This window comes from Ricinus communis, chromosome 1 (genome assembly GCF_019578655.1).
Source record: "Ricinus communis isolate WT05 ecotype wild-type chromosome 1, ASM1957865v1, whole genome shotgun sequence".
NCBI lineage: Eukaryota > Viridiplantae > Streptophyta > Magnoliopsida > Malpighiales > Euphorbiaceae > Ricinus > Ricinus communis.
Window position 1 is genome coordinate 24036963 of NC_063256.1, and position 26396 is coordinate 24063358.

The following is a 26396-nucleotide window of genomic DNA, read 5'->3' on the forward strand; positions in this document are numbered from 1 at the left end:
AAAATCAACCAAAACTGTAACTAAAAAAAGAAACGGTATATTTGATATTTTAACTAAGTACAAATGGAAAAAACTAAAAAAACAATTACCGTGAAATTGATAAAAAAAATGAAAGGAGTATTTCTGATTTTTTTTTCTTAATTAAAATTCTCACAACAATAATAATCAGGAAGCCTTTCGCAGACTAAAACCAAATTATTCAATTAGGCTCCACACCGCGGACTATAACTAACCGGCTTCCTTCAAACTTAGTTTGGCACAAATCTTTAGTAACTCTATCCGTATCCATGATCGATGATAAGAAAAACCTCAACAGAAAGGAAGAGAACCACCCACCAAACTGACTGATAGCACAAATTTAGACTTATGCTCGATTGGATTAGTGCCAGTACTCGTCATTGTTTGCTACAACTTTAGAGAAGCTCAATCCAACCACCCTTCTAAAATAGAGATTGTTAATGAAATGATCGAGTTAGCAATTCCTTCAGTAGATTCTAGTGCCAACTTGACGCATTTGCATGAATAGTCCACTAAAAAACTACTTAAAAGGATCTTTAAAACACCATAAATCGTTACGACCCAATTAATTAATGAATCAAAGTCGAAAAGTTTAGAAGCCTAAATATGAGAGCTGGTGAGAATTTTCTACTTTGTGACAATTTTCGTACATCTCAGCATAACTACATATTTAACTTCTCCAGTAATAAAATGCAAGCATTTAGGCCTATGAAAATGACCTGCATGAACACGCAGACATGCATCCACAGTGGGGAGACCTATGGAAAAATAGGGACTTACCGAGACAGCTTCCTTCCACCTCGAGTATTTAAGAACAGTATATTTCTGTACATGATCAGACTAGAGTTCCTTACCTTATTCTATATGGTCTAGATTTCAACTCGAGCTAATTAGTTCACAAAGAGCATTCAGAAAGAGGAATAAAATTATCAAGAGCATGCTTACGAATAAAATCCTTTGATAGACAATCATAAATATGAATCAAGATATCCATATGTATGCCTTTTGTTATATTGTAGCAAGCTTGCATAAGTCCGATCCCAGATTCCTATGTATAAAGACTCGTCATCTGGACTTAGAGCTACTCCAGATATCTCACCAAAGAAATCAATCTCTTGCCGCCTCTTGTAGTCTGCTTTGGTACTATACACATGAACGAAATCTGCAGGTTCGGCCACCACCATGAACTGGCCATCTGATGAAAAGCGAATGGATCTCACAGCACCCAAGTTCCCCTTCAGGATTGCAATGGATGACGACAAGTTTCTTATATCCCATACCCTGCAAGTTTTATCTTGATTACCCGTGGCAAACACATGTCCATCAGGGTGCCACGCAGTTGCAAAGGAGAAATCTAGATGACCTTTGACTGTGGCTACAGTCTGCAAAACCATTAAATAAGATCCATAAAGATGTCATTCTGACTTCAAGACCGAATTTTGGTATGTAAGAAACAGTTTTATATACAGACACAAGCCATGTAAAACCAGAATTTCAACATTAACAAACATCATTTTGTGTCCATATAAGGGCATCCCAAAAAGATAAAGCCTCGTACTGATGATCCAAAATATTCATTTTCCTCATCTTGTAGAAAAATTGCATCAAGCTTACTTTCCCTTTCCCCACCCCCAAACCCCAGTTTAAGAGGGCACTGCACTTGCAGTTCAGTTCCATTTTCAGTGGGTATAATGAGATCTCTCCTTTCTATTTGGAGAATTCAAGACTATGTTATCAAGAAAAATTGCATCAAGCTTACTTTCCCCTTCCCCACCCCCAAACCCCAGTTTAAGAGGGCACTGTAGACTTGCAGTCCAGTTCCATTTTCAGTGGGTATAATGAGATCTCTCCTTTCTATTTGGAGAACTCGAGACTATGTTATCAATTTCTTTCAGCCTGGTCAGTTAAAGAGTGGTGGAATTGAGTGCCCCAGAGAGGTTATGTCATATGGTATTATTTTGTACAATGACAGACACATTTTAGATTATAAAAGAAAAGAATTCTGATGTAGAAGTACTGATAGCACTTGATATTATCCTTTTCTATCTGATGACATAGACAATTTTCTAGAGGCAGAGGTATTGAAGTTTCAGAATTTTTGGACTAAGGTTAACGTTACAGGAGTTATTAATTCGATTTATTTAGATCATCAGGGTTATTAGAGTTATGTCTTCTTCTGGTTATGAGATCCAAGATTGACCCTTATCTCAGGATTATACTTCTGGGATGCTATGGCTTATAGATACACTGAGCAGCTAGATGGTTTGAGTGGGTCCTTTCTCATTATTTCCTTTCAAATTCAGAATCAAACCATATTCCTATGGCCATAAGCACTTAAATACAGCCTCAAATGGAATAATTGAGATGTGTATATCACTCGGATGACCTTTAGGAAATGCAATTTCTCTAGCAAATCAATCTTTCAGCCTATCAGTTCATTATTAAGTTGGTGATGACTCTTGCATGTTTATTAAATATCTAGTAGGATTCCATAGTTTTTCCTCTTTATAATTTTCAACAGCCTCCCTTTTCTTTTCTTTCTCCTGAACAACTTCGGGCGTTCTTTTTCAGTTCTTATTTTTGCCTCATAATATTATTGCGTTTCCATATTCTTTTAGCACACAAAAAAGGAACTTCCCAGTTTCAACATTCAGAATTAAAAACATCCCGACTGCTGCAAACTATCAAGATTCTACAAGAAAAGTATTTACATCAAGAAGCACATACCTTTCCATTCTGAGCATCAACCAGCAACCCATCCAGGTGATCACCAACAACTCCTATTAATCTACGGTCAGGACTCAATGACGTATGCTGCATCAGAAAAAAAGAATAGTTTAGTGATGAAGCTGGAAGTCGCACCAAAGTCTTAGCAGCAAAAGATGCACCGACAGTTATAAAGACGCATTATTAGTTTATCCCAAGTTTCCACTACAAATTATTTTCTCACTTTATTTTCTGTGTCTTATGATCCCAATTTGTAATTAAAACTTTTCTTTTGAATCTCATTCTATCGATTTTTATTAAATTACATATTAAGAGTTAAAATATAAATCGACTTCAGAGGTGTTATCATTATTTAAATTTCATTTTTCCCTTTTTCACATCTAGTGGATGTATAAAATCTGTTTAATATATCTTATCTACTAACTTCTTCCAAGCAACTGAACCAAATGCAGATGAATTTGAACTGTAATTCTCAAAAACACAGTTTATTCCATGTAAAAATTATAATTAATGAAATGGTTATGGATGGACTTTTGATGCATGTTAATATGTTATTGGTCCCCATCACCACCGCCACCACATTTTTCAAGCACTTTTTTTGCATGGTTGCCTTCAACCTTGTCAAGTATATTGATGGCAAGTTGAAAGCTCAAATCTCCCAGTCAGCAAACCCTACTTTCAGATTGTTCCTTGACTATGAAAACTTAGATGCTTCTTTAATTAGAAAAATGCATAATAAAACATCAAGTTAGTTGCCTTAGGTACTAAGGAGAACTCACATTCACTGGCCAAGAGAAGCGGAAGTGATTCAGGAGCTGAAACCTCTCCATGTCATATTCTCTTACACCACAATCATTATTGGATGCCATGAAATGGACTCCACCCCTGTAAAATAGTTTCCTTATCTGAATATATTCACTAGAAATGATAAATTATACTTTAAAAAACTCAATATGATAATACTACCTCAAGCTGTCGTATATTTCAAGAGCATTTGTGATGGCATTATCATCATATGTAGTGCGAGCACAAAAGCTAATGCCTTGTTTATCCAACCGCTGAAACAACAGATAAAATGGGACTTTTAAGAAAATTAACTCCACAATACAAACAGAAAGCAGGCACCAACAACGAACCCCTACAGCAATTATTCTTTCTAGATACTCTGGTTTGATATTGAAATTGACAATGCTATTAGCAACAATATTCATAGTAAGTTTTACGGTAATTTTCTGTTCTGAATGAGAGACGAGTAAATTACATGCTACTGCTCGTCAATATACCAAATAAAGTTACACTAACGTAATGCTCCACTGAAGTCAAAGGCAAAAACATTTAATCATATATAATTTAGAGCCAAGGAAGACCACTTTTCCTCAGAAGAGGACCTAAGACTTCATGTATAAAGACATGAAATTGGGGCTACAGATCAGTTTCCCCAACATGGGCCTTCAATCCACCAATACAGACAGGATTTTATCATCAAATTATGCCCTGGACTCTGTATTCTTAAGATAGTCAAAATTTGGCTGGGGCAAATAAAGTTGTTCCAGGATCAGTACAAGTGCAATTTCAGCAACCTAATGAGTTTACTGAGCGTAAGAAAGTGGGAGAGTTATGGCAGTTGTGAAGAGGATGGTAATATGTTACTCTGCAGTGTTCATGAAATAGAAATATATGAGCAAGGGGTATGTTAGGAATTAAATTTATCAGAGGAATTTGTAAGTCACTGAGTGCACTAAGGGCCATAAACTAAAACAGTTGGCAGGTGCAGCTAGGTCATGGTGTTATGCTCAAGTTTGTTAGACCCAACCTCCCAAGCCAGATGGATCCAGCAAGGGTTCAAGATATTTGTTTATCTATTACTAATATATACTAAGATTGTAAGCACAGAATTTGTATCAAGAAAATACAAAAGAAAAATGACAGCCACTTTTTTGAATAATGTGCTCAATAGGTGAAAAAAAAAATTACTTTTTAAAGGGATCGTATAATAATGACTTGCAATAAATTAAAATAAGGGGAAAAATAATAGATATAATTAAACAAGAAAATTAAAGAAAAAGCTTCAATTTGCTCATTCAGCATCAGTACAGAAGCTACTCCAGGCTTTGTTGTTCCGTTCTTTTTCTCTTTCTTCCTCATTTTCCCCTTAGCTTGTTAAATTACCTTACCAGATAAATTATAAACAGTTATTGGTCAAGGCTAAAGCTTATAATGTCCCTAAAGTAGACAAGGTAGGTACCTAAATAAATTATCCTCATATCCGAACATAGTTGGTCTAATTATACGATTAATTCGGTTCTATAATTGAATACTTCAGTTTTGATAAAAATAAAACCTTCAAATTGTTCAACTCTAGCAGCATACCAACAGAATAGGTCTGATTATAAGATTTATGCTTTTTGCATCTTTGTGGTTACAAACAAGAAAAGTAAAAAGGCCTCTTGTCATACTCATTCGTGCACAACTGCACAAGTGTGGATGTGTCTAAGAGAGAACCAGATATAGATAAATAGATAGATAGATAGAGACAGACACAAAGAGAGAGATAGAAGGCCAAAATAAGCTAAATAACTCAATTCATCCAGCCCATGAGAAGCATATGACCCAAAACAGCATAAGAGTACCAAGTACTTATCATCACACATGCTAATAGAGTTTTACATTGTTGTTCAAAATTATATGCATGCAAAAGAAATTACAACGTATCCAAAGTAATTAGAAAAAACTGTGCAAGACAGGGTTATTAACACTCACTTTGCATGTAAGCTCTCCTTGGAAACCCCCTGCAACAAGAAAATTATCCCTGACCGCTAATGTGCTAATTTGAGTTTGTGTGAAACCTTCTAGCAGACTTCCTGCATGTTTCTTTATTAACAGCAATAAAGAGTGTTAGCAAACAAAATAAGTAACAAAGCAAGAGGGTTTGACCTCAGCCATACAGTATACATGTGTGTCTGTGTGTGTGAGTACAGGAGAGAGAAAGAGAATCAGCAATAAATAAGTAAGAACATACTTGACCAGAATGTCTTATATTCTAAACTTATTTATATGTAAAAAGAAAAAATAAATACTTCACTAGGATTACTTATAAAGTCGAAAATTAAAAAGAAGAAACCATAATACCTCAGTAGGTGCTATATGTCCTGCAAAGTTAATGACCTCGGACAAATTACAAGATAATGACGACCAATGCATGACTGAATAATTAGACATGAGATAGACATCGTGTTTCGAAGTTGCCCAAACCAAGTTTCTGAGCTGTAATGCCATTACACACAAGAGAAAAAGAGATTATCAAACACAAGCAGCCTTACGTCAAAGGCAAAGCAAGTATGTAAGCACAAGAAATAACGAGTTACACGGACCTGAAAATGAAGAATTGTGGGCTTAACCAATCTAGTATTAAGGAAGAACTCATAGTAGTTGCCTCCTTTTTCCATTTGTTTACACTCCTACAAGAAGTAGTAGTACAAAAATCAGCATAAACAGAAACCAAGTTCCTGAACTAACGGAAAGAAACCACAAACAATAAGCAATGAAAAACCTTATCAACGGCTTGACCAGATAAAGGAATGTTTTCGTAATTCTTGTACTGTTCAAGCCTAGTCAACCTATACTTGTCCCTGGAAATGTTCAATCTTTCCCATGGAATACCCTGTATGTCTTTGCCCTTCCTAGCTTGGGCAGAAGACGTATCAGTCACCTTTGTAAGCTGCCCTCCAATACAAATCATTCGTAGACATTTTATAAATTAGCAAAATTAAACTCATCAAATGAAATACTATAACAACAACTGGCAAAAAAAGATATTAAAAAAAAAAAACAGAAAACAAGACAAGAAAAATTAGAAGATACCATCTCATATTCATCTGCCCCCATTTCTACAGTGCCTTCTCCACCATAGTAATTATCTTGTTCCATCTCATCTATTTCATCACCCATCATTATTTCTCCTTCTCCTTCTCCTTCTCCTTCTTCACCCAAGTAATTGAATTCTCCCAAATACTGGTGAGACATGCTTTGATTCCTCTCTCTCTCTCTCTCTCTCTCTCTCTCTCTCTCTATCTCTGCAAGCAATCACAAACTTCAACGCAATACCCATACAAAATCATCCACATAAAACACAAACACCCAATTAGATTAATTTGCAAAGGAATTGATGAATGTGAAACATAGACTTTACCAATATCAAGCGCATGAAATTAGAGAAGAAAAAAATAAAAGAATTAAAGAAGAGTTACCTGTAACCAATAAATAAGGGGCGAAAGAGAGAGAAAAAGAAAAGAAAAAGGAAAGAGTGAGAGACGTAATGAGTGAGAGAGTTGGGGTTTATGGGAAACTGTCGGCGAAAACCATTTGGTTTAGTGATTGCAACAGCACGCAGCGCAGCGCAACCCACATATCATCTTCTTTTTATGTGTCTCTGTGTGGATGGTTTTATTTATTTATTTATTTATTTATAAAGAAAAATTAAATTAAATTAGATAGAAATTAAAAGAAAATTAAAAGAAAATTAAAAAAAAAAAAAACGAAATAGAGAAAGATGATTGATTGATGATAAAATAAAAGAGATAAAAAATGCAAGTTTTCTTTTTTATTATTTGGATTAAATAGATAGAACCAAACAAAGATAACGAGACGAGGGCATGAATACGGAGAATTCCGCTTCCGGACGTGGAAACGGGGCCCACTCCTTACGTGGCGTGACGTGACTTGATTTTATGTTTATCTACTACTCGATATTTTGTGTAGGCAAAATTCATCATTAACACCTTGAATTTTTGGATTGTTAAATTTTTATTTTGTTTTATTTTTTAAAGTTATATATTTTTATAATATGTTATGAGGTTTTTATTTACTTTATTAAATTTTATATTTTTATTTATCTTCATTAAGTATATTAAATTTATAATAAAAATTTAAAATTTAAAAATACAAAAGCTTGATAAATAAATAAAATATATAAAAATTCAATAATAAATTAAAAATTATATATTATTAAAAAACATTAACATACCATACTCTCAAGATTTGAGAGATAGAGATGTTTTATTTAGTTTAGTACAAAATTGATTAACATTAATAATTGTTAAAATATAATTTTACAAAATAACGTAGTATTCTATAAATATTTAAGATCATAGAATTACTCTCAAACAAAATCACACAATTATTCTCAAAAAAATCACACAATTATTTTCAAAAAATCACACAATTCGATCCAATTTCGTGTACAATAGTATCCAACTATGTGTTATGGAATTATAAAAGTATTTAAAATTTTATTTAAAAATATCATCTTTTAAATTAAATTAAAAATTAAAAAAATATTATAGCAATTTTATTGTGATCACTTTTACTTAAATGTTAAATTACTTAGTATTATTTCATCAAACAATTTATTTATATTAATATTTATAATATAGAAAATGAAAATAAATATATTGTGTATTTAAAAATGCTAAAACAAAATACACATCCCAATTTTTTTGGAAAAAAGAAAAAGAAAAAAAAGAAACACTCTCTATCCCCAAGTGTTAAAATACCTAAAGCTGAATGCGTGGTTTCATATTTAAATTTTACAGATCTAACTTTGATATTTTTCAACTAGTATACTAATCTATTCTATTCTTCAATATTTATTTTTTTACCTCTTTCATCTCTCAATTTGATTTTAAATCTTTTTTTACTTCTATATGTGTAATTTTATATTCTTATACACTTATACTATAAGAAATTGAATAAAAATATGTACATAAGGGAAAAAATAGTAGAAAAATAGAAGTTAAAAGGTATAATAAGTTAAAAAGAAAATGAAAGAATTTCAATGTTAAATTGATAAAATTTATAGGGGAAACTATGCATTAAGCAAAATACCCAACTACAAAAGGCAGCTTGTTAGAACTCTGCCCCTATACCCTTTCTAGATTTGCCTTTAACATACACATGAGTCGTTTTTGTTTTTAAAATTATTATTTGTAAAATCTAAAAGAACTTCGTTAATGATTTCTATTGCTTTTAGTGCTTTGACCACTTAATTCTGAGTCAAACTTTGTTCACACCTCAGATTAAAATATTTGAAATCCTCAAAAATCATAATAATTTAATTTTAAATTTAATCTCATAGGTGAGTGTGAAAGTTCTATCAAATTAGTTATAAAAGAATGAGTTACATTACAACTATCATTTTATATTTATCTAAATTTTTATATTAATTAACAAATTGAAGTTTAATGATCATAATATAATAATAATATAATATAATATATAGTTTATAATTGGAATAAGAATAATTACAAAGATGATGTATAAACTTATTAAGATTTAATAATTAAGTGTTTAAACTTTTAAAAGTTACAATTTTATTACATTGTTCTCCTTATATTTTCATTAATTTTATTAAGAAAATTTCTCTATTTCTCTATTCAACTTTGAATGACACTTTGTTTCTTTAACCCATTACTATAAACCTCTAAAATAAAATCAATTATTACTAAATTAACTATAATGTTAATTAATACTATATCTCTTTATGACATGTATAATATTTATTCATATATTTTTATCTATTTTTACAATCTTTATCTATTTTTGTAATTTTTTATTATTTACATGAAAAATTTATCATTTTTTATGTAAATATTATCTTTCACTATAAAAATATGAGTTTCATTTATCTACAAGTTAATAATTTTTAATTTTATACATTAAATTGTAACTTTTAAAAATTTAAACACTTGATTATTAAATTTTAACAAGTTGACATACCATTTTGTAATAAACTGATATAAATAACTTATTATTGACCTATTATATACACTCAATCATAAATATTTAATAAATTCATATACCAAATTATAACTTTTAATGTTCAAATACTATTTTTGTAATTATCTTTTATAACTTAAATGACCATTAGTGAGATTAACCTAAGACATTAAATACTTATTTCCAATGAAGGACAATCTCAGTGCATTTGTTAATCATACAAAGATTCTAACCTTGGAGTAAATTTCACTTTAATACTGTATTTTCGCTTGCAGCTACTGCAAAAATGTTTACAATTTTATGTCAAAAATAATATCTGACCAAAACTAATGCTGGCACAGCAAAAATATGAATAAAATACAATCAGAATAATATTTGGTAATAAGTTTTGCCAAATCCTTATTGATTTTGATCTCCACCCTCTAAATATGGCATCATTTAGGAAGTAAAGAATGACAGATGCCATGACATAATTGTAGAGTCCAACCAGTCTCAAGAAAAGGATGTGGAGACTCTATAGGAGCATGCTGCACTCTCATTTCCACAACAGTAGGAGCAATTTGAAGAACTACCAATCAAATCTGAGTGCAGAAGCACTTATAATTGAACCCTTGACATAATAAAGAATTGCACTTTACCCTCTTCTGAGGTTGGCTTGAGGTACCTTCTTAAATACTTAGCTTCCTCAAATGATGACTCCCCCCATTCTTGGCTTCAGACAGGAATCCGAAGAAGTCGGGCTGAAAGAAAAACCATCTGCGTCACTTCACTTCCAATTATGAATTGCTCTTTCTTTTCCATACAGCACAAATGTATAAATCATATATCCGATGACATAGGTCTTACTTTACAAACTTCTGTACTGAATCCACAATCCATTAACAGCAACAGCCATGCTTGCTGCTGCTCAGAGAGACTATCTTTAGGGCCTTTAACTTCAACGAGCTTGGCTTCACCTCTGTATTCTCCCTGGAAGCGCCACAGGAATAAATCTGGCATTCCACTGGACCAACTACGATAATCTTGAGAAAGATGCCTGCAGAGTGAGGCCAAACAAGGGCTCCTGATGCAGGTAACAGCAGCCCGAACTTCAGATAGAGAATGTCGGACCCAATTAACTCCCCTACAAGATGTTCCCGAATGCAGTTCCCATGATTTAATGACAATCTCCTCAGCCATACCATCATGAATTTTCTGCAAGTGAGATTCTATAAGGCTCTTTCTTGCTAGATAGAAGCCATCAGTCTCCAAGTCCAATGGACCAGTCTGCAAAATGAGATGGTTTTTGATTTTCTTATATCCTATTTAACAAGAAAAAAGAGAAGGAACTGACATTTATAAATATTTGTTGAATATTGGCAGGAGTAAACAAACATATATAATGAGATTAACCAAAAATCTTTTCTTCACTAGAGTTTCTTTTCATTGAATAGCTGTGTGTTTTCTTGAATGTCTTCAAATTGCTAACAGGAGACATTTTTTTGCTTCCTAGACAGGGCTGAAAGAAAACCATGTTGTTCATTCTTTATGTTTCGTATGTTAGCAGACAAGTTAAAGCCTCATTTTATATCACTTACTAAATTATTTTGTTGTATTAGCAGCCCTAACGGTCAATACTGGGTTGTCTTTCCTGTTTTAACCATTATGGTCAAAATTATAAGATTTGTCAAGTACTTTGCTCAAGCTATTGGTTGTGCCTTCGCCCTATACAACCATATTTAGAAACCTAATATATCCTCATCCACCTTTAAGATAAATCACAAATTCAACATTCAAGCGTCCCAACTTATCCCCATTTAAATCTTGATCCATTTCATCTGAAGTTTTACTAGCAAATGATGTAACCAAATGACAGATAGTCGAAAGGATTCTTTTATCCCTTTAGCTTGAAGCATAATGGGTGTGACACAATACAAACATCCTATTTAAGCACAATCCTAACATCTTTAAGAAATTTAATATTCACTACACTCCCCTCGAGCTGTGTTAAGAACATTGAATAGCCCCAGCTTGTCAACTAGCTTCTCGAACGCTGATTTGAACAGTCCTTTTATTAACAGATCCGTAGCCTGTAGTGATGATGGCACATGCTTAATGCAAGCTGCTGCTCCTATTTTCTCATTAATGAAATGTCTGTCCAATTCCATGTGCTTTGTCCTATGACAATGAACAGGATTGTGTGAAATAGAAATTGCAGCCTCATTGTCACAGTAGACTTTCATAAGCTTATTTCCAGCAACTTCAGCTCACCTAACAGTAACTTCAACCATAATAACTCACAAATCCCATGAGCCAAAGCTCTAAACTCAGCTTTAGCACTGCTTCTTGCAACAATTATTTGTTTCTTACTCCTCCACATTAATAATTTTCCCATACAAACTTACAAGACTTGTTGTTGACCTGCAATCTTTCATGAAACCAGCCTAGTCCGCATCTGTAAAAGCCTCATTTTTCTTAAAGAACAAACCCCATCCAAAAGTTTTTCTAAGATGCCTCAAAATTTGAAAACAGCTTACATGAGCACTTCATGAGGAGAATGCATAAACTGGCTGACGAAACCTACAGCAAAGTCAATATCTGGTCTAGTATGAGAAAGATAACTGAGTTTTTGCATTAGACGTTGATATCTACCTTTATCAATCGGAACACTTTTTGATTTTTTTCCGAAAGTCTTATTTGGAATCATGGGAATATCCATAATTTAGAACCAAGCATTCCAGTTGGTTGTAAATATATGGAATAATTTTCTCATATATTTCAATGATATATATACAAGATACAAGTAACTAAATAGGAAATATACAGAAATATACAGCTGTATATATATTCCTAAATTAAGGGAAACTATACATGAAATATATAAAATACGAACCATACAAAATAGGAAAGAATCAAAGCCCATTCCTGCCAACTCAGTTTCTTTTAAGAGACCTAGTACATACTTTCTTTAGGAAATGGACATACCGCTTCTTTTTTCGAGCAACCTCTATACCGAGAAATACCCACACCTGAGATATTGAAGAGTGCCAAGTCTATAGTGAGCAATCAAAATAATATCGATCGGCCAAAGCTTAAAGATGTTGATTTGGATGGGCTTGATGATGAGGGCAACAAGAAAGGATCAAGGAAGGATCCATTAAGTTTGCCACAAGATCCAATTACAAGATCAAAGGCCAAGAAGCTTCAGGAGTCCTTAAATGGCTATATGCAAGAGTGGCTAACAATGGAAGTCCAATAGAATTCGGCCCAAATGAAATTCATAAAGAAGGGGCTTTGTTTAATGTTCTTAAAATCCAAGTTTATGAAAGCTAAATGGGCTTTGTTTAATGTTCTTCAAATGCAAGTTTGTGAAGGCTTTGCTTAGCTCTTAGTATCCTATTTGGTTAGATGTTAGAGTTCCCTAAGCTTGTAAGGAAACTCATATTAGATCAGATTAGTTAAGTAAAAGCTCTATTCTTCTTAGGACTTTGGATATATCTTTAAAACATGTCAAATTCGTATGCCTTTTTCAGATTATGATTAATTAAAGTTTTTACTTTCTTTCAAGTCAAAATTGTTTGTACCTTGTGTTCTTGTATGAATGCAAAACTTACTTATCAATGAGTTGATATATCTTTGTGGCGTACTTAGGATTGGGGTTTAAGGGACTTAGTTTTCCTTAAATTCTAATTCTTGATCATCTTACAATCTGATTAGACGATCCTACGGTTTGATTTCAAGTTGTTCTTTGGGTTTTCAAGTTAGTGATTCACGAGTTCATTCACGAGTTCATAAGGATTAGAGTTTGTAGGTTCTATTCTTGGAGGTTCTTTAACACAAAATAAGGGGTAATTACTATTTGTCTCATGTATTTTGCCATATTATACTAGTTACCCTTTTAACATTTAAAAATAATATTTTTTCATCTTTCTAATTTGCAATTTTATATTAAAATGTCATTGATGTGCGTAGAATACACACATCTAAATGGAGTTTTTAAGGCTGATTTTATGTACATTTGGATGTGAATTGGTTCCAACACTCACCTTATGCGTCTGTTTGTGTGAAAAAGAAGTCAAAGTGTGATAAAGGGAAAAATTTGAGCAGAATTGGACGTCAAAGTTGCCGAAACAAGTCAAGTTCGCGCATGAGGAAGCTGAACACGGCCGTGTTCCCAACACATTCTGAAGAGCAAGCCGTGTTCCCAACACGGGCCATATTCTTTCTCTCTCTAAGGGTTTTCTGAGCTGGAGCTAAGGAAAAAGGAGAATTGGACCAAGGTTTCAATTGGATTCTCTTCGAAGATTGGGCGAGGTTCGTTGATTGGTTTCAAATCGAGCAAGAGGAACGAGAATCGATTCAAGATTGGGCAAGAGGAATTGGAGCTGTTTACTCTCATCCAATGGTGTATTCGGGTTTCTCTACCTTTACTCATTGTTGTAATTGAATTCTTGTGGGTTTTGATAATGAACATGATTAGCTAAACTTGTTAACCCATTGGGGGTTCTTTATCTAGGGATTTTTGTACTTAACTTTTGAATTGAATGATTGTTTATCAGCTTTTGAGTTATTAAAGGAAAAACTAACCACGGCTACCATCATGGTTTCTCCTGATTGGGAGCTGCCCTTTGAGCTTATGTGCGATGCTAGTGATTTTGCAGTTGGAGCTGTTTTAGGCCAGCGCAGGGAGAAGAAGTTCCAACCTATTTACTACGCTAGCAAGATGCTTACGGATGCCCAAGAACACTATACCACCATAGAGAAGGAGCTCCTGGCTGTCGTGTTCGCCTTTGATAAATTCCATTCTTACCTTGTGCTGTCAAAGACAATCGTTTACACGGATCATTCTGCTTTAAAGTATTTATATTCAAAGCATGATTTTAAGCCTACATTGATTCGTTGGGTTCTTTTATTGCAGGAATTTGACTTGGAAATTAAGGACAAATGAGGAGCTGAAAATCTTGCAACAGACCATCTTTCTCGATTGGAGAACCCGCACTTGGAGGAGCTTAATGAGCAAGCGATCGATGACTTCTTTCCGGATGAGCACTTATGCTCAATGCAGGTAACTAATGCTATTCCTTGGTTTTCTAATTATGCTAATTATTTGGCTGCAAGGGTACTCCCAAAGGGTATGATGAGCCAGCAAAAGAAGAAATTCTTTGCTGACTTGAAATACTACATTTAGGACGACCCATTTTTGTTTAGGATTTGTGCAGATCAAATTATCAGGTGTGTATATGGGGAGGAGGTCATTCAAATTCTCAAGCATTGTCATGAGGGACCGGTTGGTGGACACCAAGCCGCAAACTATACGGCCAGAAAGGTTTTGAATGCTGGTTTTTATTGGCCGACTATCTTCCAGGATGCACGAGCATATGTCCAAGTTTGTGATGCATGCCAATGGTCAGGTAACATTTCTGCCCGAGATAGTATACAAGTGTTGGAAATTTTTGATGTTTGGGGCATTGATTTTATGGGTCCTTTTCCTTCTTCATATGGATGCAAGTATATATTGGTTGCTGTTGAATATTTTTCTAAATGGCCCGAGGCACAAGCCTTACCTACTAATGATGCTAGGGTAGTTGTGAGGTTCCTTAAGAAACTATTCTCTAGGTTTGGAACACCTCGAGCGTTAATTAGTGATAGGAGAACCCATTTCTGTAATTCTCAACTTGAGAAAGTGCTTAAAAGATATGAGTATCTCAACGATTTTTCACGGCTTATCACCTACAAACGAGTGGACAAGTAGAGGTTACTAATAGGGGGCTTAAGCGCATTTTAGAGAAGACTGTAGGAGCCAGTAGAAAAGATTGGGCTACAAAGCTAGATGATGCTTTATGGGCATTTAGAACTGCCTATAGGACTTCTACAGGGTTCACTCCCTTTAGGCTTGTGTATGGGAAAGGTTGCCATTTACCTGTTGAGCTAGAACATAAAGCGTTATGGGCACTTAAATCTTGTAACTTTGATTTAGATAGCGTAGGTAGACAGAGGCAGTGGCCACTAAATGAACTAGAGGAGTGATGTCAACAAGCTTATGAAAATTCGACAATCTATAAGGCGAAGACCAAACAGTGGCATGACAAGCGATTGAAAGGTTTGAAAGAGTTTAACGTAAGAGATAGTGTGTTGTTATTTAACTCTCGTTTCCGTTTATTTTCAGGAAAGCTGAAGAGTCGCTGGTCGGGGCCATTTACAGTGAAGCAAGTCTTCCCTTATGGTGCGGTTGAATTGCATCATCCGTAAAAGGGAAATTTCAAGGTTAATGGGCAGAGGTTGAAGCATTATCTTGGAGGGTCACTGGATGTGGAGGAGCGTGTGAATTTGGCGCTCCATTTCTGATTCGAAAAGGATTGAAGTCCAGCTTATGACTTTAAAGAAGCTTGTTTCTTTTAATTCTTTAGTTTTTCCATTTTTTGTATTGATTTTGGTTTGAATTATGTGTGAACTTAGTTTGATTAGGTTTTATAGTTTGTTTTTGTTAAGTTTTATGCATGTTGAGGACTTATTGGTTGTGCAGGTGAGAAAGTGCTGAAAATCTCAAGTTTTGCAGTTTTTGGAGCTCAACACGGGCGTATCCAAGGCCGAGTTGGTAACATGGCCAGTTATGCTGACCTTATTAATCAACACGAATCGTGTTCTATTTGCAGAAAAACAAATTTTAAGGGGATACGTTCACAGAAGGTAACACGGCCAGTTATGCTGGACTGTGTTGGCAACACGCCCCCGTGTTGTTTCAACACGGATCGTGTTCAATTTACAGAAAATTAAATTAAAGATCGACAAGTGCACAGAAGGTAACACGGGCATTTATGCCAGACCGTGTTGCCTTAACACGGGCGTTTTCATCAAACTCGTAAGTTAGCACGTTTAAGTTCATTCAACACGGCCCGCAGTGCACTGAATTCCTTTTGCTAAGGTACGCTTTCCTTATTTTCCTCTCTATTATTATTGCTTGTCGCTAAACAATTGGCTCTAACATATTTTGTCAATTATGAGTGTGTCTGTTCTATTTAGTTTGTTGGTTTGCCTTGTGATGGATTGTGACGAATTTTGATTTGATATGGATGAATTGAGAATTTAATTGGTTAGCACCATGGTTGGCAGTGTTGTGGATTGAATTTTCTTTGCAGGGCATTGAACGGTTTAATTTTATCGAGTTAAATCGTTCAGTTTGTCCATTTTTTGCCGTTATGCTGCCAGAATTTCGTTGATCCTTAGCACTAAAAATTTCTTTTTCAAGTACCATGTCCACTAGACGAGGATCAGGAGTTTACAAGAGGCGGATCGATGGTTCCTCTTTCTATCGATCCTCAGGCACTGCACCGACTAGTTCAAGCCCAATTAGACCACCGTAGCGCTATAGATTTCTACTTTTCCACGGGCTTCGAGCAGAGATACCAGTCGATGAGGCACAAAGATTTGGGAAAGAGGCGTAGGATAGAGACCGTCGGACTTCGCATTGAGACGCCCGTTTCAACGTTTCTTTGAGATAGTTGAGCCGACGTATAGGGAGTTGACTGTGGAGTTTGCTAGCACTTTATTTCTGCAGAGCCAGTTGCGGGACTTTCAGCAACCGTATGCTATTAGTTTCAGACTAGTAGATCGGACTTTCACGATGAGTGTACAGCAGTTTTGGGTACACTTGGGTTTTTGTACTAAGGAGGATGTAGCTGGGGAGGTATATAGTGGCTGTATACACACGCCTGGTGTGTCATATCTGCAAATGTGGGCTAAGATTTACGATGGCCATCCAAGGCGCCTAACTTGCTCGAGGATGCAGTACTTGCATGCATTCGACTAGGACCATCAACGCGAGGAGAGGCAATGGTGGTGTAGTGACCCAGTTGGACTTGTTTATACTTTACAGCATGCACCAGAGCCAGTGAATCGACATGGGATACTTGTTGGCCAGATAGATCAATGCCTTCTGCAATAACTCAAAGAAGGTATTTTTCTGTTTTGGGACTTACATTACTCGGCTGGCTAGGAGCTTAAGGGTTTTAGAGGAGGCAGTACCACATTTAACAGAGCTAGGGGTAATGAAGACTTTGGGACTTCCCTAGTTGGTTAGTATGGGGATGGTGACTCGTAGGCAGGGTCCGCTAGGACCAAAGCATAGACTGAGGAGTGCTCTCTTGACAGCACGCAGAGAGGAGCGACCTAGTACACAGGATGTTCCACCTCCTTTTGATATTCCAGAGTCTTCCTCAAGACAGTCTATTTCAGCTCCTTCTGGGTCTTCTTCAGCTGTTTTAGGAGTCTCCCCCATTGAGTTTAGAGAGCTGCAGCTTAGAGTGTAGAGGAGCAGCAGCAGTACTTCATTCGAATAGAGCTTTTCAGCAGGATCTTTTACAGCGTCAGGCTGAGTTTCAGAGCTAGATGATGGCTCAGTTTGAGAGGCAGAGGGCTATGCTTCAGGCCCTAATTGAGCAGGGAGGTAGGTTAGGGCAGGTCGCTCCTCTCTGCATGCTGCCAAGAGAGCACTCCTCAGTCTATACTCTGGTCCTAGCGGACCCTGCCTATGAGTCACCATCCCCATACTAACCAACTGGGGAAGTCCCAAAGTCTCCATTACCCCCAGCTCTGTCAAATGTGGTACTGCCTCCTCCAAAACCCTTAAGCTCCTAGCCAGCCGAATAATGTAAGTCCCAAAATAGAAAAATACCTTCTTTGAGTTGTTGCAAAAGGCACTGATCTGTCTGGCCAACAAGTATCTCATGTCGACTGACTGGCTCTGGTGCATGCTGTAAAGTATAAACAGGTCCAGCTGGGTCACTACACCACCGCTGTCTCCTCTGCCAGTAATGGTCCTAGTCAGCAATGCATGCAAGTACCGCAGTCCCTCAGGCAAGTTAGACGCCATGGACTGGCTGGCACTGTACCCCTCAGCGTCATCAGAAATCTCAGCCCACATCTGCAGATATGACACACCAGACGTATGTATACAGCCACTATATACCTCCCCAGCTAAATACTCCTCAGTCCACAAACCCAAGTGTACCCCAAACTGTTCTACACTCATCGTGGAAGTCCGCTCTGCTAGTCTGAAACTAATAGCATCCGGCTGCTGAAAGTCCCGCAACTGGCTCTGCAGAAAGAAAGTGCTAGCAAACTCCACAGTCAACTCCCTATACATTCGCTCAACTATCTCAAAGAAACGTTGAAACGGGGGCGTCTCGAGGTATCGGCGGACTGCAGCTACAAGTCCTACGGTCTCTAGTGCTGGCCAGTCTATCCTACGCCCCTTTCCTATTTCTTAATTGTCACTGCCTCTGTCTACTTGCGCTATCTAAATCAAAGTTACAAGATTTAAGTGCCCATAACGCTTTATGTTCTAACTCAACAGGTAAATGGCAACATTTCCTATACACAAGCCTAAAGGGAGTGAACCCTGTAGAAATCCTATAGGCAGTTCTAAATGCCCATAAAGCATCATCTAGCTTTGTAGCCCAATCTTTTCTACTGGCTCCTACAGTCTTCTCTAAAATGCGCTTAAGCCCCCTATTAGTACTTGCCCACTCGTTTATGGGTAATAAGCCGTGGAGAATCGTTGAAACACTCCATATCTTTTAAGCACTTTCTCAAGTTGAGAATTACAGAAATGGGTTGCCCTATCACTAATTAACGCTCGAGGTGTTCCAAACCTAGAGAATAGTTTCTTAAGGAACCTCACAACTACCCTAGCATCATTAGTAGGTAATGCTTGTACCTCAGGCCATTTAGAAAAATATTCAACAGCAACTAATATATACTTGTATCTATATAAAGAAGGAAAACGACCCATAAAGTCAATGCCCCAAACATCAAAAATTTCCAACACTTGCATACTATGTTGGGGCATTTCATCTCGGGCAGAAATGTTACCTGACCGTTGGTATGCATCACAAACTTAGACATATGCTCGTGCATCCTGAAAGATAGTCAAACAATAAAAAAACCAGCATCCAAAACCTTCATGGCTGTATGGTTTGCGGCTTGGTGTCCACCAACCGGTCCCTCATGACAATGCTTGAGAGTTTGAATGACCTCCCCATATACACCTCCTGATAATTTGATCTGCATAAATCCTAAATAAAAAGGGGTCGTCCCAAATGTAGTACTTCAAGTCAGCAAAGAATTTCTTCTTTCGCTGGCTCGTCATACCCTTTGGGAGTACCCTTGCAGCCAAATAATTAGCATAATCAGAAAACCAAGGAATAGCATTAGTTACCTGCATTGAGCATAAGTGCTCATCCGGAAAGAAGTCATTGATCGCTTGCTCATTAAGCTCCTCCAAGTGCGGGTTCTCCAATCGAGAAAGATGGTCTGCTGCAAGATTTTCAGCTCCTCGTTTGTCCTTAATTTCCAAGTCAAATTCCTGCAATAAAAGAACCCAACGAATCAATCTAGGCTTAGAATCATGCTTTGAATATAAATACCTTAAAGCAGAATGATCCGTGTAAACGATTGTCTTTGACAGCACAAGGTAAGAACGAAATTTATCAAAGGCGAACACGACAGCCAGGAGCTCCTCTATTGTGGTATAGTGTTCTTGGGCATCCGTAAGCATCTTGCTAGCGTAGTAAATAGGTTGGAACTTCTTCTCCCTGCGCTGGCCTAAAACAGCTCCAACTGCAAAATCACTAGCATCGCACATAAGCTCAAAGGGCAGCTCCCAATCAGGAGAAACCATGATGGGAACCGTGATTAGTTTTTCTTTTAATAACTCAAAAGCTGCTAAACAATCATCATCAAATACAAAAGGCACATCTCTTACTAACAATTGAGTTAAAGGCCTAGCAATCTTAGAAAAGCCATATTATACTAGTTACCCCTTTAACATTTAAAAATGTTATTTTTTCATCTTTCTAATTTGCAATTTTATATTAAAATGCCATTCCCTCAAAATTTACGTTAAACAATCATTAGCTAGATTTGATTTAATACCGTTTACCCCTTAATTTTTGGTATAAAATAAATTCCCTCCTATATTTTGTTTATTATACTAAAACCCTCTTGCATTTTGAAAATGAATGCAATTAAAAGAATAAATTGATGAAAAAATATATTTTGATCCTTAAACTTCTTATCAAAGTTACAATTTTAGTGTAACAAAATTAACAATAAGAAAAATACTTATTTTATTTTGGTAATTTAAACTTAAATTATATGAATCTTCAGTATTTTGATAAATACAAGTCATTTTAAAATGTTTAAGTTTTACCAGGATTAAATTATTCTAAAAGAATAGAGCAAGTAAAAGATTTAATTATTAAGTGGAAAATTTCTAATCAATTTAATCTTTTAACTGTCTGGACTTTGGATGAAAAAGGTAATAGTTAGTTTTATTAAAAGACAAGGGGTTTCTAGTGTAATAAATAAACTATAAAGGGCAATCAGTTTATTACACAAAAACTCAAGGGACAAATAGTATAAAATTAAACTTAATTAACAATTGTTTAATGAAAATTTTGACGAAAGGACTAAATTACAAAATAAAATGATGAAGTTTTAAATGTTAAGAGGTAAATAGTATAAAAATCCAGGGGGAAAAATTAATTACCATTTAAAAAAACTTATATGGAACACTGCATGTAGCTAAACCATTGGAGATAGCTCAACCTTCTAAGCTTGGATCCAACATCTTTTAATTGAAGGTTTTAAATACTATTTACCCCTTGTGGTTTGGTCTAATATATGAGTCGATCCCTGCATCTTTTATTATATTAAAACCCCTTTGAGTTTTAATAAAACTAACTACTACCTCCTTTTGTGTTAGTCGAAAGACTAAACTGGTAATTTAATATTATAATTTAATTCTTGAACTTATTATCAAATATCAAGCTCGTCCAAAATTAATTTTATTATCAAATTAGAGAAATCTTGGGTCTTTTGATGGGAAGAGCATATCTATATCCATATTTGATAAAAATCTTGGGTCTTTTGATGTTTGTATAGCTTGACTAGCATGTATCGCCCTCCTTTAATTCTCTTGGTTGCCTCTTGTCAACCTAATCCTTTTAGAAGCATTCTCCAAGTAAGCTCATAAAATATCAGCTTGCTCCTCGACCTTTAGCAAATCTATAAGCTGAGAGAATACTGCTCATAGCCAAAATTTGATAGTATGTGGAGTCCAATGTTGTGAGAAAGCTAGACTTCAGGAGCAATCTATTCATGCATTGTTTAAGAAGTAGAACCAGACACTCAAGAACCTTACCCAAAACACTAACCTTATCAGAACCAAAAATAGATACAACCCCAGGACGGAAACCAAAAGCTTGCTAACCAATACCAGTAACTCAACCAATACTAGCACCACTCCAATACTAACTATTCCTACTCAAACACCATAGCACACTACACTAAAACAGTCAATACAAACACCAAAAGAGTCCCTGGCCAATGCTTCAGATGTGGGGATAAGTATTTTGTGGGGCACCAATGCAAATCAAAGCAATTGAATGCTTTAACTGCTTTAGAGGAAAATGATGAAGTTACTACAATGGAGGAGTTTGATGCAGAAGAAGATGGCATAGAAATTTCTATGCATGCCATTGAAGAAAGGGAAGCTGCTAATTCACTAAAGATTAAGGGAACAGTGAAAGGTAAGTCAGTGGTCATTTTGATTGATAGTGGTAGCACCTATAGCTTTGTAGATGCTAGAATGGTGACAAAAGTAGGTGCATCAATAGTAAAGGCAAAAACACTTTGGGTAACTGTGGCCAATGGACAGGACATTGTCGACAGGACCAAGTGTGAAGGGCTTAATTAGTCTATGCAAGATACTGAATTCACTTATGATTTTAGAGTATTGAAACTTAGGGGACATGACATGGTTTTAGGTGTGAATTAGATGAAAACTTATAGCCCCATGGTCTTTGATTTCATTCATATGAAACTGACATTTGACAAAGGAGGGAAACAAGTGCAATTGGTGGGGATGAAAGAAACAGCAACTCTACAATCCATGTCCTCTAAGAAATTGCAGCATCTCTTGAGAAAGACCAAACCTTAGGTTGTTGTGCAACTGTTACCAATCTCTTGTAAAGCCAATTTAACCACTACCATTATAAATGCAACCAATCCCATTAAAAACAATCTACCACCAGAAACACTATCCCCATCTATCATCCAATTAGTAGAAAGCTACAACCAACTTTTCCAAGAGCCCCATTCACTACCTCCTGCTAGATCCCAAGATCACAGTATACCCTTAAAAGAAGGATCATAACCATTTAGCATTAGATCATACATATATCCTTATTACCAAAAGGTTGAAATTGAGAAACAAATAAAGGAAATGTTGAAAAATTCTATAATCCAACCCAGTTGCAGTCCATTTGCATCACTAGTTCTTTTAGTTAAGAAAAAAGATGGCACATGGAGGTTCTGTGTTGATTACAGACAGCTCAACTACATTACCATCAAGAACAAGTTTCCCATTCCCATCACAGATGACTTGCTTGATGAGCTGAGGAGCCGAATTCTTTTCAAAAATGGACTTGAGGGTAGGTTACCATCAGATTAGAATGAAGCCTGCTGACTCACATAAGACTGCCTTCAGAACTCATTTAGGGCATTATGAGTTCCTGGTAATGACCTTTGGCCTTACAAATGCCCTTGTAACTTTTCAATCCCCGATGAATTCCATTTTTGAGCCTTACCTTAGGAAATTCATACTGGTGTTCTTTGATGACTTACTCATCTATAGCCCTGATTTGGAGACACATGTCCAGCACTTGGAATTAGCATTTCAGATCCTGTAGTAGAATCAACTCCTAATAAAGCCCTCCAAATGCTCCTTTGCTCAAAAGCAAATTGAGTACTTGGGGACATATAATGAGTGTGGAAGGAGTAAGCACTGATCAATCCAAGGTAGAAGCTATGATCAATTGGCCTATACCAGTGGACCTGAAGGCATTAAGAGGATTTTTGGGGCTCACTATCTATTACAGAAAGATTATAAAGGGATATGGAGTTATTGCAAGGCCACTTACTAAGTTACTAGAAGATTCTTTCAAATGGAGCACAGCTGCAGAAGGGGCATTCAATACTCTCAAGGAAGCTATGAGTAAGCTTCCTATATTGGCACTGCCCAATTTTTCAAAGTCTTTTGTCCTTGAAACAGATGTCAGCAGCAAGGGGATTGGTGCTATGTTGATGCAAGACCACAGACCAATAGCCTTCATTAGCAAGGCATTGAGTCTAAGACATCGGGATTCTTCAGTATATGAGGAGTTGATGGCCATTCTTTTTGCAGTCTCCAAATGGAGACACTACTTGGAGAATAGCACTTCATTATCAAAACAGATCATCAGAGTATAAAGTACTTGCTTCAGCAGAAGATCCACACTCACATTCAGGCCAAGGGTATGTCTAAATTACTTAGAATGGATTATAGCATCTTGTATGTAAGGGAATTGAAAATAAGGTAGCAGATGCACTTTCAAGAAAAGGATGGAATTTTGAGGAAAAAGCTTAAGGGTTTGGTATTAATGTTGTGATTGTGCCAAAATGGTTAAAAGAAGTTGAAGACAATTATGACAATTATGACAATGATGAAGAAGTCCAAGGAATTATTCAAGCCTTGACCAATACTGCTACCAAGCCTCATTCCCTTGTTCACAAGGAGTTTTGAGGTATAAGAATAGAATTTACATTGGTCAGGCTTAGGGATTAGAATAAGATTCTGGAAGCAATTCATGATTCTTCCTTTAGAGGACACTCTGGTATAAAAGCTTCTTATAGCAAGCTCAAGGCACATTTTTTCTGGAAGGGCATGAAAAATGTTTATAACTGGGTTCGGAAATGTGAAGGGTGCCAGAGATGTAAAGTGGAGAATGTGGCATATCCAGGGCTGTTGCAACCCCTGCCAGTGCCCAATCAAGCTTGGGAGTCCATTTCAATGGATTTCATTAAACAACTTCCTAAATCAGAAGGTAAAGATACAATTCTGGTTGTGGTTGATAAGATGACAAAGTATGCTCACTTTGTTCCATTAAAACACCCTTATACTGCTCTTAAGGTGGCACAACTGTTCTTGAATCACATTTACAAATTGCATGGCTTTCCTAGCAGTACTATTTCTGGCAGAGATAAGGTTTTTACAAGCAACTTTTGGCAAGAGCTATTTAGATTAGTTGGGGTTAAATTGAATTTGAGTTTAGCATACCACCCTCAGTCAAATGGGCAGACTGAGAGAGTGAATCAATGCTTTGAAAGTTATTTGAGGATCATGTGCTTTCGAAAACTAGGCAGTTGGTGCAAATGGGTGGCTTTAGCTAAGTTTTGGTATAATACAAATTATCATTCAAGCTTGAAACTGACTCCATTCAAGGCCTTGTATGGTATCAATCCTCCCTTGATAACTTCTTTACCTGCTATGGGAACTACTGTAGGAACAGTGGAGGAATTCTTGGAGCAAAGAAGACAAATGGTTCAATAACTCAAGGAAAACTTAGCAAGAGCCCAGAATAGACAGAAACAGTTTGCTAATTTGCATAGAAGTGAAAGAAGTTTTGAGGTAGGTGATTTAGTATACCTGAAGCTACAACCCTATAGATATACCTCAATTGTAGTCAGGAAACACATCAAGCTCTCAGCCAGGTATTTTGGACCCTATAAGATAATAGCTAAGGTTGGTACAGTGGCCTATCATCTAGAATTGCCTGTCACTTCTCAAATTCATCCTATTTTTCATGTGTCACTCCTTAAGAGGCATATTGGTCCTAATGTCTCCACTACCATTGAATTGCCTACTATCCATAAAAATGGGGAGTTCAAAATCCAACCAATGGCTATCTTACAACACAGAGAGATTATGAGAAAGAAAGAAAAGGTGCAACAAGTTTTAGTCCAATTGTTTAATTTAACTACTGAAGAAGCAACTTGGAAGATCTTAGTTTTCTGAAGGCACAAGTTCCAGAATTCTTTCTTGAGGACAAGAAAGTTCTTGCAGAGGAGAGAATTGTCATGCATCAGCACTGTCAACTGGAGAATGACAAGTTAGTAGCCTTGTCAGCAGCACTATCAGCTAATGATGAGGCAATAATAAGCTAGAGAATCGTTGGGGGAGGAGCAATGGACATTATGTTAGATATTTTGAAAATATGTCAGTAATGATTGCTACTACAACTGGAAGTTTTAGTTGTTATTTTCCTTGTATTTCTTTCTGTTGTCTTTTAGTTACAAGTTTGTTATTTCTTTGTCCTTTTGTTAATTATGAGCTGTCATTTGATCACAGCATTCTAGAATGATTCTAGCTAATGATTGATCCTTTAAAAGAGAGGAAAAGGCTTCATTTGTATTCATACTGAATATTTATCAATACAAGTCTCTTATTTCCTTCTTTCTATTCTCTATGCTCTTCTTCCTTCCTCTCCTTTATTTCTCGATCTTTTTTCTTGAAGTACTAAGTAGACTTCCACTGCTAATCTTGAGGTTTCTTGGCATTAATGAGCTTGGAGCCTGACAAATATATGATAGGGTTAATTAGTAAAACACCTCAGAAGTTTACCTTAATATGCACTTTGGTAATTTTGACAAACTTGTGTTTTTAGCTTCTATTGGCATATGCTAATGGAACTTTTAGGATTATCCAACTTGATTGGAGGCTCGAGTTTTATGTTCTTGTTTGTAATTGTATGCTGAAAATTTGAGATTCCTTCCTCCAAAATATATTCTTGTATTCTTATTTAATTAAATTTCTTCCGTGTTTTGATTGGAGGTTTTCCTTGAGAAGACCAACTTCTACACAAACCCTAGCTACGTTGGGGCGTGAGACAAGCTTCGTAGGACCATCAAGGGTCAGGCCAATTCCGAAAGTATAGCAATAGGCTCCACCTTCAAAGCATATGTTTAAGTTGCCCTGTTTTATATAATTGGCCCCCTGACCCCAGTCATTGGTACCTAGC

General features: G+C 36.0%; 2 protein-coding genes across 17 annotated transcripts in view; both read right to left on the reverse strand.

Annotated features, from left to right (window-relative positions):
* Positions 1-779: 779 nt before the first annotated feature.
* On the reverse strand, positions 780-7166 carry LOC8258042 (uncharacterized WD repeat-containing protein C2A9.03-like). 4 transcript variants are annotated; one of them, XM_048375389.1, is made up of 10 exons: positions 6993-7166; positions 6607-6812; positions 6296-6463; positions 6117-6203; positions 5875-6009; positions 5506-5616; positions 3712-3803; positions 3525-3630; positions 2746-2832; positions 780-1400 (listed from the first exon to the last, which is right to left on the reverse strand). In XM_048375389.1, exons 2-10 carry the CDS (start codon positions 6766-6768, stop codon positions 987-989), a joined length of 1362 nt encoding a protein of 453 aa, XP_048231346.1. In that variant the 5' UTR covers positions 6769-6812; positions 6993-7166; the 3' UTR covers positions 780-986. The 4 variants fall into 4 exon arrangements, with proteins under 4 accessions (XP_048231346.1, XP_002518228.3, XP_048231349.1 ...); XM_002518182.4 differs by having other exon boundaries at positions 6607-6818; XM_048375392.1 differs by having other exon boundaries at positions 6607-6835.
* Positions 7167-9753: 2587 nt separating this feature from the next.
* LOC8258034 (fanconi-associated nuclease 1 homolog) overlaps positions 9754-26396 on the reverse strand; it is a 38039-nt gene continuing 21396 nt past the window's right edge. For 4 of the 13 annotated variants that reach the window (XM_048369885.1, XM_048369877.1, XM_048369879.1 and 1 more), the window contains exons 15-17: positions 19715-19861; positions 10366-10785; positions 9754-10259 (exon numbers count right to left, since the gene is read on the reverse strand). In XM_048369885.1, the coding sequence (XP_048225842.1) occupies positions 10188-10259; positions 10366-10785; positions 19715-19861 (639 nt within the window). In that variant the 3' untranslated portion in view covers positions 9754-10187. Of the gene's footprint in view, positions 10786-11326; positions 12079-12483; positions 12528-19368; positions 19548-19714; positions 19862-19956; positions 20127-20182; positions 25951-26396 lie in introns of those variants that run through there. The other 9 variants (XR_007214350.1, XM_048369882.1, XM_048369894.1 and 6 more) reach the window with 9 other exon arrangements.

Coding starts and splice junctions, on each gene's coding strand:
- LOC8258042 (XM_048375389.1), bottom strand. CDS start 6,768: ATGTCTCACCAGTATTTGGGAGAATTCAATTACTTGGGTGAAGAAGGA. Junction 6,204..6,295: donor CTGGTCAAGCCGTTGATAAG/GTTTTTCATTGC, acceptor TACTTCTTGTAG/GAGTGTAAACAAATGGAAAA. Junction 1,401..2,745: donor TTGATGCTCAGAATGGAAAG/GTATGTGCTTCT, acceptor ATGGTTTTGCAG/ACTGTAGCCACAGTCAAAGG.